Below are 14,762 nucleotides of genomic sequence, written 5' to 3' on the forward strand. Positions count from 1 at the left end.
AACTCATTATTCAACTGTTTTCTTCGCAAGCTACTTTTATTTATTATTTTTTCCCCAGCAAGGCAATGTAAACAAAGACCTTTGGCTGACAGCTTGGTGACAACCAAGGTGTTGTGTTTACTGCCAGGAGACTCACAGAGTCTTTGATAAAGGATCATGAATAATTAGTAGCATTTTGGAATCAGTGATTTTTCTGTTTCTTCCTTTGACGGATGTACCAGCTCTGTACTTCACTGTTAGTAGGCATTCCTGACGGCCTCATTTCTGTCGTTTTAATTGGGGGACAAACCAGCTTCTGCTTTGTAGCTGTTTGCACTGAGCCCCTTTGTTTGGAAGCTGGAGGAGGGAGAGGCAGATGGGGGCTCTAGAAATGTGTTTTTCTAGCATTTCATGGCAGAAACTGATGTGGCCCCTGGATATACTGAGTGAGTTTGAGGGTATCCTGGGGTCTGGAGTCAGGAAGATGCATGCCTTACCCTCAGTCCTTCAGTCACCCTGAAGTTATATATTTTTATAGTGACTTTAACCACTAAACCTTGCATTTCCACTAGCAAGAAACTGGCTTTAGGTGGCAATGGTCACGTTGCAGTCTGGCAGCTGGGAGTATCTGGGAGTGTGTTGCTGTAGTGTTGCTTCCATCCTGTGCTGCAGCTTGTGATGAGGGCATGTTCTGCCTTTCTGCCTCCCACTCCTCTTGCCCACCTCTATGGCCACTCCTGGGCCAGGCTCTGCCAATAAGTGGGCCATTCACCTTATCTAGCCTTTCCTGATTTCCCAGTCTGAGATGCACATTTGTGCAATTAGCTCATACTCCTGAAAAGGGTTGAGGAGAATAAGCAACATCTTTTGTCACTGAGATTCTTCTCAATTGATAACTGATTCAACACATCCCCCTGCAAAACCACTGCAGTATTTTGAAAAGGAGAGAACTAAGTATTTTTATGTGGCATTTCTGTGTTACAGTTTTTGGAAGAATAGCAGATACTTCGTAGTCAGTCTCCTTTCCCCATATCTTGTTCATCATTGTCTGAGGGTATGGCTACTTCTACTGGAAACTTTTATAACATGGGCTACTGAGTCACTCCACAAAATCACATTCTGTATTCGTTTCTGCAGCTAAGCCAATAACTTGGGTAGAAGAATAGGTTCTATTGTCTTCTCTCAGTACCAAGGTGCCAAATGATAGGAGATTCTGGCCTGTCCCTGACAAGCAGTTGCTCCTGCCAGATACCCTCCTTGTTGAATATTTGCACTCTTCTTTCTCTGCCATTGACTTCCAGCCATCAGACCTCAGTTTGCTTTTCTCAGCTAGATTAAAGAGCTTTGTTACTCTCTTTTGACTTCTCCATGCACAGCTTCTTACAGACCACCAAGTTGTCTTTTAATCTTGCATTGGAAAAACTAAACAGAATTGAACTCCTTTCAATGTTTGTGCTACGAGGGTATTCATGAAGGATGATCTGACTTTTAGGAGGAACGTATGTGTGTAGCAGATGTCCATGGCGATGGGCACCTATGTAAACAGCCAGGCTGACAGCTCCAGTAAACATTCTCTTAAAGAGCTGTGGCAGGTCCATCCATCACACTACCTATATACACAGTACTGTCAAATATGTAGAGTAAACAAACAGGGGGCAAAAAAGAGGCGATGAAAGAAATAATGCTTTTCTCTAATGCCTTTTTGTTTTAAGAGCCTCTCAGGTTTCTCGTCATGGTAGTAAATACATGGCTTTCAGATATTTTTTTGGGTGGACCACATCATTTGAAGTGGTCTGGTGACAGATGTACAGCAAATCAGTGGGAGAGGAAAGAGGGAAATGCAATTTGCCAATTCTTCGTCCACTTTAATAGTTTTTTTGATTTTTATTTTTTAACCTGTGTCCTTCATAATGTTGTGTCTCTGTGTCCAGTTGCAGAAGCCATACAGAAAACATTATCCCATTATTTTCTCAAGGAAAGAGGGGAAACAAGCTTTAAAGAGAAACAAGCACACAACCTTTGCATTGCTGGCACTTTGCCGAGCCCAAGGGCTGCGCTTAATTTACATATAAATGTGCTGAGGATTTTAATCAGCAGCTAATGCACTCTGTTGTTATTTTTCACTTACAGTGTTTGTAATGCACGTGGTGTTTGGCAAATTGCATGGGGCATATATACTTGGAGGAATGCAGTGGCAAGCATATCAGTGGCGCTGCTTTTTGGATTGTTGGCTGGCTTTATTTCTGAGGCTGCCCTGGGCCTCAGGTAGTGCTGGCTCCAGGCCTTCAGGGATTCTGCAAAATCCAGCCGAGGGCAGCATAAAGAGCTGGCTCACAGATGTGTGATTGGATTTTAGCTGTCTCATGTAAAAACGCGGCAGTGCCTCCATGGTGTAACATCCCAGTGGATGAGAACATCTGTTTTATCTATCTTGTTCAGAAATGTGTCTGCAAAATCTTGGAACTTTTTGGTTTTTAGTCCCTTTGAAATTTTCAGGATTTCTGCTGGTGTTTCTTCTTGATTTGTTTAGTTCAGGCGTCATTACTTTGTTCACATTTCTCTTTTAATTAGCAAACAGCTGGAAAGAGTGCACCACAAAATTCGTCCAAGAAAAGCCCTTAGAGCTGCTTCCAAAGGAGTCTCCTCCTTTCTGCTCCCCTGGTCCTGAAAACCAAATTCTGTCTTTCTGTAGTATCTGGTAATATCTATGGTCTTTGAAGTAAGCATCGTGTTTTCTGAATTTATTGTAATTTTATCCAAGGATATACCCTTCCATTCTCTCAGCTAAAGTGAGTAGGAGCCTATCTGTGGACTGCCCAGGGAACATTCTGCAGCTCCTGATGTCAGCTGTGTCAGCCTCTTTGCCTTCATGCCATAGTGGTGAAGAAGCAGTGTTGATGACCAAATATCATCATTAGTCTCAAGGGTTAACACCTGACATGGAGCTGGCATTTGACATCCCTCTGGAAGGATGCCATCCACACCCGTGTGGAGTGATCCGTTAAATATTTGGGCAGCTTGTGTGTTCTTGTGGGTACTACCTTTATGGGGGTGTGCAGGAAGGAGGTATTTTGTGCAGAACATTCAAGAGCATGGTAGGAGGTATTCCCAGGGTGGTGGAAGGATTTCCAGGAGGAAAACCTGCAAGTGAACAAAAGCCTTCTTATTTATCAAGCTGCTGTGTAGTGTTGACAGGTGAAATGACAAGACTTATTGAGGAAAAGGAATTAATTGTATCTGGGACCTTTTAATAAATCAAAAGTAAAAGTATGAACCAGTGTAGCAGACCTGTGGGCAGTAGCTAATGCTTGTTCAATGATCCTTCCCTTCTGAAATACAGAAATGAAAAGTAACTGTTGCCAGGAGTTATAAAATGAAGGAATGACTCAGAAGATAGATTTATTATCACCTCAGTATCAGTGAAATTCAGCTTCATAGACATAGGTTAATCTGCTAAAGCCTTCTGTGCTCTCACTGGGGGAGAACCCTATTTATTTCAGATTTTGTTTAAAGATGTAAAATAATTCTTCATGTCTTCTGAATAAATCATCATCTCTACTATCACTAATATTAATCTTTTTTCCCTCATTCTTTCCTATGTGGATTTATTTTATTTATTTATTTCCGTGGGTTGTTATGGGCTCTTCTCATCCCTGCAGCGTAATTCCTCTTCTGGACTTGCAGGCTTTTTTCATCACAGTTCCCCATATATTTCGCCCATGTTTCTGCAGAAACTCATTACATAGCACAGGCTGCTGCCAGCAAGAATATTTAGAATACACTCTGCCTTTTTCCTCCAGTGCTGCCCTGCTCACCTACGACAGGTGAATAATACGTCGGAGTGAGAAGGACATAGGTCTGAGGTTACTACGAAATGACCTAAGCCCATGCACGACCAGAATCAGTGCTGCTCCTTTCCCCTTCCTCTCTTATATGGCTGATCAAATGTTAGGAGTATGCTTGTCAGTTCAAACTGGCCTTAAAAAACATTAAAAAAAATACAAAACTTGAAAAAAAATTGCAGTATTACAGTATTATAAAAAAAAAGTATCTTATAAGACAAGAGCAAATACATGTGGCATCTCTGTGACTGTGTGGATGGGTTCTATGCTACCTTGAAAACTTTTCTAAGACTTCAAGCTATCATGAAAACAGTGCAGTTGGATCCTTAAAAAAAAAACCAAAAACTTAAAGCCAAAAAGACACATATCCTTTATTAGTGCTGACCTTAGAGCAGCTCTGTCCTCATTGATTAACTGGTAATTTTGTTCTAAATAGCATCAAGAGCATCTGAGTCTAAATGCAGGTTTCTTGTGTTCCTGTTTTGCCCTGGAATTTCTCCATCATTTTCCGTCTACTAATGACATGATTTGATGATTTGCAAACTGTCCTTTGGAGTATTTCTTAAGCTTGAGATCCACTGCATTAGTGTGTCTCTCAAGATTTAACAATGTTATATTAGAGATGAAAATGTTGTTGATATATGTGTCATAGAAGTGTGTTTCCTTATTTTGATGCTGGTGTGATTTTGTGTGTGGTACTGGTGTATTTGGTTCCTCTGTGCACTCATACTCAGTGCTTAAGCCAGTGAAGGTTTGGACTATGCCAACACAACCAAGTCTTAGAGTGGTAGAGTTTCTGCTTTATCATAGAATGACAGAATGGTTTGGTTTAGAAGGGACCTGAAAGGTCATTTAGCTCCAAGCAGACACAAACCAGGTGTTCATGTCACAAGGAGGATGGATTTCTAAAGCATTTCAGGCAGAAATGAAGTGGATGGAAGCCCTTCATGCCAGGACTGCTCAGGCACAGGGCTTGTACTTCTATCCCTCCCTGTGGCTCTATTGTACACAGACACACTTTCTCTTTTGTTTTCTTAAGACCAGGTAGAAAACCAACTGATGCTTTCTTACACCAGTAGGTAAAGTGGCCAAGCCTTTCCTTCCTCTGTGATAAAAGAGGATATATTCGTTGTCTAAGGGCTACTGTGTGAGCTTTTGATTGCTTGTTGTATGCTGAACACATTTCTGTAGTACAGCCAAATGAAAATAGATGTGATGTTTTATTGCTCCTATTCATGACATCCTCTGCTTGCTGTTTTTCTGCAGGAGTTATCTACACAGCAGATATTCTTGACCGGGAGACCACCAAATCCTACTGGTTAACGGTATATGCGACTGATCATGGTGTTGTCCCACTCTACACCACCATCGAAGTCTACATTGAAGTGGAGGACGTGAATGACAATGCCCCTCTCACCTCTGAGCCTATCTATTACCCAGTTGTCATGGAGAACTCTCCAAAGGATGTATCTGTCATTCAGATCCAAGCCCAGGACCCTGACTCCAGCACTAACGACAAACTGACTTACCGGATTACAAGTGGAAATCCCCAGAACTTCTTTGTAATCAATCCCAAAACAGGTAACAAAACCCTGTTGCCTCAGGGCAGTGGGAAAATGCAATTTACATATTTATCAGCTTTCACCCCTTCAGGGTGCACTGGTTTGCTTTCCAAACCCCTGTTTCCTGGTTGCTTATGTGACTAAAGCTTCTTGTATGTGTCTGAAGCATTCTGCTTTGCATCGGTGCGCGAACGCAGTGGCAGATGATGTGCTGCAGATGTGCTGCTGCAGCAATCACTCTGCCCTGGGTCACTGAATCGCTGCTAGCTCTTCCCTGTGTCTCCAGAGGTGAGACTTAGCTGCACTGAGTCTGCAGAGCAGTGCTAGGAAACAGATTCAAGCTGTTGCAGGTTGCAGAGAGAGCGCTGTTTCATTCTTTATAAGCTGGTGTAGCACCACTGAAGTGAGTGACATGATGGCTGTCCAGCACGTGTAATAAGGCTCCACATTAAAGCAGGTAGATTTAATTCTACAGATTGCTTTATACAAAAAGACAGTTTAGATGACCCAGATATCTCTCTGGCCTTTAAAAAAAAATCCCTGTGTTTGCACTGATTTATAACAGCTGGGGATGTAGCCTGTGGGGTCAGTGTGGCAGAGATGGTGATTGTTTCGAGTTAAAATGCTGTTGTTAGCTGGCAGTGGAGCATGGCACCCATGCAGAGCAGCTCTGCACATGTCTGAATCCTCGGCGCCTTTGCTGAATGAGGCTAATAATGAAATTGCCCCAGGAGATGTAGCCTGAGGTCATGGATGCTCTGCTGGGTGCCTACCTGTGCTTGGTAGTTCCTCACTCCAGCATGTACCCAGCTTTGCTCACTCATTGGGCTTGTGGGGACCCTCCAACATGATCTGGAGCTGGTGAGTCGAGGGGATCTTTCAGAACAATATGCTGATCTTTGTTAAGGTAGTTCAGAGAATTTGCACAGTGCTCTGGCTTGTTTTCATGCTCCTAGTTGTGTTCTGGGGTTTTGATGGGTTTTTTTTTAAGTTTATTTTTATCTTCTGCAAATTTCTAAACAGCTAAAAACCTAGAAGGAACAGACATGAGAGGGAACATTTTTAATTTTGTGTATGGAAATGATGATCACTAAATAGGTTTTCAACATTTGGTTGGGCAATCCTATTGCAATGTGTGGCATAAGAAGGGGTCAGGATCTTCTCAGGCATAAGCCCAGGTGAAGAATTATGGAGAATGTATAATCACTGTGTTCAATCTGCTGAGCCCTAAGGCACATATCTCACTTATTTTTAACACTTAGAATGGCCGAAGATGCTCTTCCATCTGCATCCCTTCTCCCCCTCCCCACCCTATAAATCCCATCTGGGCAAAGTAGCAGAGTTAGGACTCACAGTGTTTAATGCTTGTGCTTCCCTTCCATTGCTCCTCCCACAGAGCAATCTGCTCAGCACAGCCCTGCTGATCTGCCAGGGTGAGCTCCTGACAAGGACTGGAGCTGGGCACATGGCAGCCCTGCAGCACCTTAGCCTGGTGGCACACCCTGTGGCTTGGCTCTTTGTCTCTCTGGAGAGCAGGCAGGATACTTTCCCTAACAACAAGATCTCATTCTCACAGTTAACACTAACAGTGGTTAATCTTCATTTGCACTGTGGAAATTGCTGTCTGAGAGCTTAAAGGCTTCAGGATGAGTAACTTTGCTGCTTGGGCAACTCCCAAAGGGTCCCCCTTTTACTCAGTGAGCATCCGTGCTCACTGACTGTGGCTCTGACTGGCTGTGATTTGTCATAGAGAGGGTAAATCATCCCCTTCAATCCAGTTCAGTGCCAAACGCAGAGCAGTGAGAACTGGGCAAGGTGGCCTCTTTAAGTTGGTTTTGAAAATGATGATGCTGACGGAGAGTGTGTGTGCAGAGATCCCTTTTCCCAAAGGGGAGCGCCTGGCCTTGACATCAGACGGCTATCTTCTGATAGGATGCTGATGTCCAAGAAATAAAAGCATAATGGATTTTCCTAGAGAGTGCCCCTGGGGGTCTCTGACAAGGCTCTTTTCAGCCATCTCCCTGCAGTGCACTAGTTTCTCTAAGACAGTAATTCACACTCCAGTTGTTTTGTACAGGAGACTTCTGCACACGCAGAAGAGGCTCGTAGCCTGCCAGCCCTGTACTCTTGCTGGGATTCAGCACAGCAGTAACTCACGTAGAGCATTGCACAGCAGCCCTAAATGCGACAGCATGCTGTATAATCAAGATGAAAAGGTTTAATGTGAACCCAAATATGCCGCGATTGCTGCATACGTGGGCTGAATGAGCATGCTCCTGCTGTCGGGGGAGAGCAGTCATTTGAGAAAGGGGATCTTTTATTTTCTGTGTCACTTTGGAAGTTTAAACACTGCCAGCAAACTGACATCTCACTCCTGTGAGTAATCCACTGCTGAGAGTCAACACGAAGGCAGGATCCTGCACTTTTTACATCTTTTGGTGGGAAGTAGCAGAAGAGAGGAGGAGCTTGCTGGAGCATAGGGATGTTCTCAGTTGTTTTTGGAGGTCAGTGCCCTCCAACAGTGACCGTGTTTGCCTTCCTCTGGAGCTTGCTTTCAGCTGCCTTGTAGCTCATGCGGGTCAGGCAGGTTTCTGGAGGCACATGGACCACTACGTGTCAGATAAGTGGAGACACAGGGAGTCCAGGTTTTGTTCCTGGTTCTAATTCAGGATCATAATTGCAGCCAATTCTTACACTTTTGATTGATTATCTGGATAGCAGAAGCAACATTACTCCTTGTATGCCATGTCTGTGGATAGAAGAAACCTCTTAATAGACAAGTTGTCACTTCCTACATTTTTATAGACTGGCACAGCTCAGGGTGACTATTTTAGGCAGTCAAACTGCAAAATGTATGGCATGCATTTGGATCTGTTTGAAGGCAGGCTTCAGACCTTTCAGTATTATTACCTGCAGTTTGCTCTGTGGGTTTTAGAGAGATGAAGAGTTGCTCCTGCGGGAATGAGGAGCTATTAAAATGCTGCCGATAGCAAGATTTGGGTGCTGAAGTGGCCTGGGCAGCTCACGCTCTCACTGGGGGCTGACTGTGCTGCGGAGGCACAAGTACATGGTGGCAGGGGCCCTCCTCTTCGGGCTTGGGGTGTGTATGGGTGCTCCAGGGAAGAGGACAGGAACATGAGCAGTCCGCCCATGTGTGTCAGGATTGGAAAGGCAGTGTGGGCAACCTCCCATGAAAGCCTATTTTTTTTCTCACCTTGATATTTTTATTAAAATACAGCCAAACATTTGTTTGTGCCTTGGTACGCACTTTTATCTCATGAGCTGATATTCATAGGTACAAGTACGAAGTGAATAATGTAGCACATGAGCACGTGTGAAACCATAAATCATTCACACTGGAAAACAAGGCAGCCTTGTTCTGTTAACTGGTGGACACTGCAGCCCAAGTAGCAGGTCCAAGAGAGCAAGCTGAGATTTTCCTTTATAGGAATATATTGCAAAGCACAGTTTTGTGAGGGGAGTAGGAAACACATTTTGCAAAACGTTGAGGTGACTCTAGGGGTTACATGACTACAGGGAAAGGCATTCCCCTGGGCATTTGTTTCCCAGCTGTATATACACGCAGCAGCAAGGGAGGCATTCCTGGAGCTCAGCATCTTCAGCAGCTGTGAGTCAGCCTAACCCTGGTGTGGCTGCTGGGAGAGCCAGCCCTTCTCCTCATAGCTTGACTTTTGTGCCTGGCAGGGCTTAGGGTTGCTTTGGCAGAGCACAGGGTCACAGGGCTGTGCTGCCTTGTGGGTGGTGTGAGATGGGGAGGACATCCAGCTCCCAGGAGTGCCACGTTCAGCCCGAGCCAAGTCACTTACTCTGGAGTGAGAGGCATGTGGAAGAAGGTAAATAAAACAGAAGATGGAGTTAATAAAAAAAATTGATTGATCAGAGCTGTAAATTCTTACTTTTATTTCATGTATTTGGGTGTTAATTTCACAGCACAGGGGTAATTTACTGCGCTGATTTATGATGTTTCTGCGCTCTGGAAAAACTGAATTTTAATTCAAGCCGTTGCATTATTTTGTTTAGTGTTAACATATTTTGAACAAACACAGTAGGCTTCTCTTCAGTCTAATGTTGATTACTTGAGAGATTCTTTAGCACACCAACAGACCAAATTTCACTCTTGTGCACATTCTTATTAAATTACTCTAAAATTATGCTTGTGTGTCGGGAAAATCTGCTTGCACCTTGCTTAGCCTTTTTGCTGGCACCATTTAAACAGAGGCAGACCCCTGGCACCCCTGAAATAGTATTTGCTGCAGTGGTTAAGGCGGGACACACTTGTAGGTTTAGAAATAGTGCATGTAGGTGAGTAGATCTTTGCAGAGCAGCAATACTCTGCCTCTGTGAGGTGTCTCTGAACTGTCACATCTGCACCTAGATTTGGAAAGACTCGGGATATTTCCATGCTGAAGTAGTATTAATGTTTATATAAGCTAATACGGGGTTAGTGAGTGTCAGAATTTAATTGGTACGAATGCTACTCTTCTCAGTAGGCTGGGCTTTGCTGTCTTTTGCACTCACAAAGCCTGCTGGCACAGAATCCTGCTAGGTCGGAAAGCCACGTTTGCTGTGCCATACTAAAATAGTGCTTCATCCTCCTGTCATACATCCTGATTTTCATAGCTGCTTTCCTTTGGCTTGTCCCCACACATCTTTGCTCTCACAGACTGAGACCAATGCCGTGGTTCAGTGCTGCTCCACATCCTGATGGCTGCCAGCAGTGCAGGTGCTGGGGACCCAGTGTCTCTTTTCAGCCCAGAAACCATAGAATCATGGAATGGTTCGGATTAGAAGGGACATCAGAGACCATCTAGTTCCTACACTCCTGCCAAGGGCAGGCACATCTTCCACTAGACCAGTTGCTCAGAAGCCTGTGCAGCCTGGCCATGAACATTTCCAGGAATGGAGCAGGGATTATCCTTCTATCACACTTTAACATTATAGCTGCTGTTAGAGCAGACCTTAAGGAGGGGGTTGTTCTGGGCAGCTCTGGAGGGTTTTCCATGGAGGGTTTCTTGGTTTCTCAGCCTGTTCTTGTGATCAAGGGACACTCGCCTGTTCTGGCTGCTCCATCCATGCTGCTAAACTCTTAATAAGCTTCTTCTGAAACAAGTCTTCTATACCCTGTAAATTAATGCCATTAGCTTTTTTTCTGGTTTTTAGTCTAACCTGCAGTATTTCTCCAGGGTGTGTTTTAGGTGCTATAGTGATAATTAGAAAATGTATTTCGAATTTTTATGGCATCACAGGTCAGCTCCCTCCCACTGGGTGCTCTTTCTCAAGGGTCTCCCTCGTGTGCTTTGGCCATGGAGCCTTTTTTGGCAGCTCCTGTGTACGAAGAGAATCAACTCTGCAGATCATGTCACAGCATGAAGAGCTCAACGCTATTCAGCCTGTAAGTGTTCTTGTCCTGTCCAAGTGCAGAGAGGACCTTGCAGAGGGAAAAGACACTGATTGTGGGGCTGTCCAGTCAATGGTGAATTTGAGGAATTGGTCTCTCTATCCTTCCATGCTTTTTAACCCTGTTTGTACAAATGCTGAGTTCACCAACAGTTGCAGAGTCCAGCCTGATATATCCATCACTGACATGTGACCATAACTAATACAGATTTTTACAATGTAATTCCCTCCACCACATTAGCTGGCTTCCATTCTCTGTAATTTATGTTGTATCAACACACGCTAAATGGTCTACTTTCTTTGCTTTCATTTCTCTATTATTTAAAAGTGTGGCTCTTAATGACTTCTTTGTAATACACTCACTGTTAAAAATTGAGCTTTGGAGCATTTTAAGAGCTTTAATTTCTGCTTTGGCAGGGCTTATTCTTTACTAGACACCATATTTCCAGTGGTTTGAGCCCAGGGTTAACAGCTGGAAAATCAAAGGACCATGGATGTTGGAGTTGTGTGCTTAATCACAGTGGGACCTGTAGGTGTGCTAGGCACTGTACTGCATATTAGACAAAGTTCCTGCATTAAGGAGTTTGTCAGAATAACAATAATAATATGAATAATTAGGAAAAAGAAGGAGAAGAAAAAAATAGGGAGGAGGATGTAAATCAAGTCCATCTGCTTGCCAGGGCACGTTTATTCCCCAGAGTAAATTTTCAATTAGATCCTGAGCTGCAGCATAGCAGGGACACAAACTCTTCTTTTGACTTTGAGTGAGTCACCTCACCTCATGGTTTTCTTTCTCTTTTTTTGGTTTTGTGTCAGTGGAAGTATTTTCTTGCCTTATGTGATTGTCCTGCAAATTCATTCACAGTAGACAGTTTGGAGATCAAATGTGATCTGGAAATGCAAGGTATTGATTTTTCAGGCATCTTGGCATTAATAGATGTGCATTCACAATTATGTATTCATAGGCATGCAAAAAAAAAAAAAACAAAAAAGAAAGAAACAAACGAAAACAAACAAACAACAAAAAAAAACCAAAAAACCACCAAGAGAGAGAAGCATCACTTCCAAAATGATAGGATAAAGAGGATATAAGACAATTTTAGACTAAATAATTATTTTCTAATGTCCAGACTACTAAAAATGACAAAATTCGGGCTCAGCCAGCATCTCTTCCCTCCTCCCTTTCTCCTTGGCAGTGATTTCCTTCTCAATCTGTATATGTTATCTGTGGAGAGGATAAAGGTGTGAGCTGTGTCACCTCAGTTGCAGCTACAGTAATGCTGCTATTAATAAAATAATAAATCCAGTTTTATCATTTCTCTTGAACAGACCTGATTTCTGCTAGCAGTGAGTTTTTTATTCATGAAGCACTGAATATGGTTGAGATTGCTGGATGTCTCTGGTATCAAATGCCTCTTTTAAAATGGCATTTAAAGATAAAATGTTTCTTATAATGCCATTTCTTTATAATCAGCAGATTTATACTTGGCTTATAGAAATTTTAACCTTTCTTTAGACCTCATTCACAGTAAGAAGTTTAAGGAGTGTTCCTGTTGCCTTGACTGGACAATTGTGTCCTCACTCAGTGCAGTATCAGTTTTTAATCTGAACTCCCCATTTGCTTCAGGAGAGACTTATGTCTGAAGGGCATAAGCATGGCAAGGGCCAGTGGGACAGAGGTTTTATTCTGATGGAATAAGTTGCTGCCCAATAACCAGACAGGTCCCTTCTTTCCTGTCCCAGCACCAATTCTGGAACAGCAAAAATTTTGCCACTGATCCCGTAAATCTATATTGTTGTGCATTACATCAGTCATTTATTATTTTTAAAAACTTCAGCAGAGCATAACTTCTCCCTATTCAGAAGTAACTTTGTCTATCAGCTTAGTTGTGAAACTCTTTTTTTCTACCTTGTCTGTCAGTTCCGTTTCTCTATTTGTAAATTTCCAGAAGTCATGGCTAGGCAGAACTGTTTGAGAAATCACCTATCTTTTTAGAAGGCTGTGCTGTTCCCTCACTAATTTTTAATTAGGGCTATTCCATTCACTTCCAGGTAGCCAAATTCTCTTGTTAGACTTATTATCAATGGCAGAAGCACAGTTGAGCTTACTGGGTGAAATTGTACCACAAATACCGAGTAACAGCCCTGTTAAATGTCTGCACAATGCATGTGCTATGGATACTTGTCATATCCTGCCATAAAGTATTATGATAGCATCAGCAAATGTCCCTGCATTATAGTAATTGCTTGTGGTGCAGGTCTGAACTCTGGCAGGAGGAATTAGGTTGGTGAGTTAGGGATGCTGAGGTGTGGAGCCTGTGAGCATGGCATTCATGCAGGGGCAGGGGTCTGGAGAGGGAGCTGCCAGGGAGGAAAATAAAGCTGTGGTGTTCACCCAGAGGAGGTGAAAGCTTGGGACGGAGGTAGTTGAGGGGGTTCTTTTTTCCTTTTTATTTCCTACTGCTTTTTAATCAGTCAGGTAGCTTGTGTTTATTTTTTGCTCAACAGTCAAAGTTGCTACAAAGTTGTTGTGATGTTGATGCTTGCAAATCCCTAGCAGACAATATTAAAGGAGCTTTTTCCCTTTTTGCTCAGGTGCAGTGAATACAGTCATGCTCTCATCTTAGAACAGGCACTTTTCATGGCTTGAATATTGTTTCACCTTGTGTGAGCAATTTCTAAAGTCTCTTAATGGACTGGAAATTAGAGGGAAGGAATGTAGTTCTGGTTTACTCTTAGTTAGCATCCGATCCTTGGTACAAATGGTGATATTTCCTGTTTGGAGAATTAGATTGACCTATGCTGTATGTGAGTATTAAAAAAAATAACAAAGCTCAGAAATTGAAATAAAAAGAGAAGGCAACTGGGAAGGCAGGTGTGTTTGCATAAGCCATAATGATGTCAGTAATCACCAACTATTAATTCTTCTTTGTCTTCCATCACATAGGAGATTGTGTCAGCACCTCTTAAACCCCCAAAGTCTCATGACCTCACAGTTCAGCTAAACTAGTCTGTTCAAAAATTAAGCTTAGCAGTAGATTGTGTTATTTTCCCCCTTTTTATTCTGACTGTTTCCATCAGAGTTATGCTGTTATAACCAAAGATAATTATTTTCTGTGAAATTACTCTCCCCTCCTTTCCCCTTCCCCTTATGTTAATGAGAATGTTTTTCCTTTGCTGGGAAGACTGACACAACTTCTTTGAAATTAGTAGTGCTGTTGCCAGTTAAGTATGTGACCTTATCTGTGTAATTGTACAGATCGTGCTGCCATATGTCTGCATGCACAGAGCTTAATTTAACCAGAGACATACATGTGTAAAAATAAAGCAGTATCTGGGGGTTAAATATCAGAAGACCCCCCTAATCACAGCTTTCACACTGTACACAGCTTTCTACAGAGCTTGAAGAGCTCTGAAGTTAAATCTTTAAAAAACACTCTTTACATGGGACCATGTTCTTGTAACCTTGTTTTTACATTGATCGTCGTGTGGATTCTACTATCCCTCTACTTCCTTGCTTCTTGTTCCTGCTTGGTTTCTCCCCATGTGGTAGCTAAGCCCTTCATGCTGCTTGGTAAGGTAGAATAGGACCATTTTTAATTTTTTACAAGCAGGGAACTGATGCAAAAGAAGTAGCTAATTCATCTGATGCCAACAATAAAAATTTGCTCTTAATTGGCCTTCAAAGCCAATGGCCACATGTAATGCAAAGCCTTAAGGCATGGGTCCAGCCCATCCTACCCTGCTCAACACAAGGCAGCCCTGGCAGCAGTGTTCTCTACCAGGTGTACAGAATTTACCTGGGCATGCTGGAGCCCTGGTAGAATCTGTTTCCAGCTAGCCCACCATTTCTCATCCCTGCCTTTCAGTCCTTCCTCTCCTTTCTTTCTCTTGGCCCCAAAAGCAAACCTGGGTGGCCCACAGGAGAAAAGGAATTACAGTTTTCACAGGGACAAGGAGT

The 14,762-nt window shown here is 42.9% G+C and overlaps 1 protein-coding gene across 7 annotated transcripts in view; it reads left to right on the top strand.

Moving 5' to 3' along the window:
• The window catches only part of FAT3 (FAT atypical cadherin 3), a 400,923-nt gene that overhangs the window by 174,411 nt on the left and 211,750 nt on the right, over positions 1-14,762 (top strand). For all 7 annotated transcript variants that reach the window (XM_088159363.1, XM_088159366.1, XM_088159364.1 and 4 more), the window contains exon 3: positions 5,088-5,402. In XM_088159363.1, the coding sequence (XP_088015489.1) occupies positions 5,088-5,402 (315 nt within the window). The remainder of the gene's footprint in view (positions 1-5,087; positions 5,403-14,762) is intronic.

The sequence above is a fragment of the Sturnus vulgaris genome, chromosome 2, assembly GCF_052056855.1.
Source record: "Sturnus vulgaris isolate bStuVul1 chromosome 2, bStuVul1.hap1, whole genome shotgun sequence".
NCBI classification, from domain to species: domain Eukaryota; kingdom Metazoa; phylum Chordata; class Aves; order Passeriformes; family Sturnidae; genus Sturnus; species Sturnus vulgaris.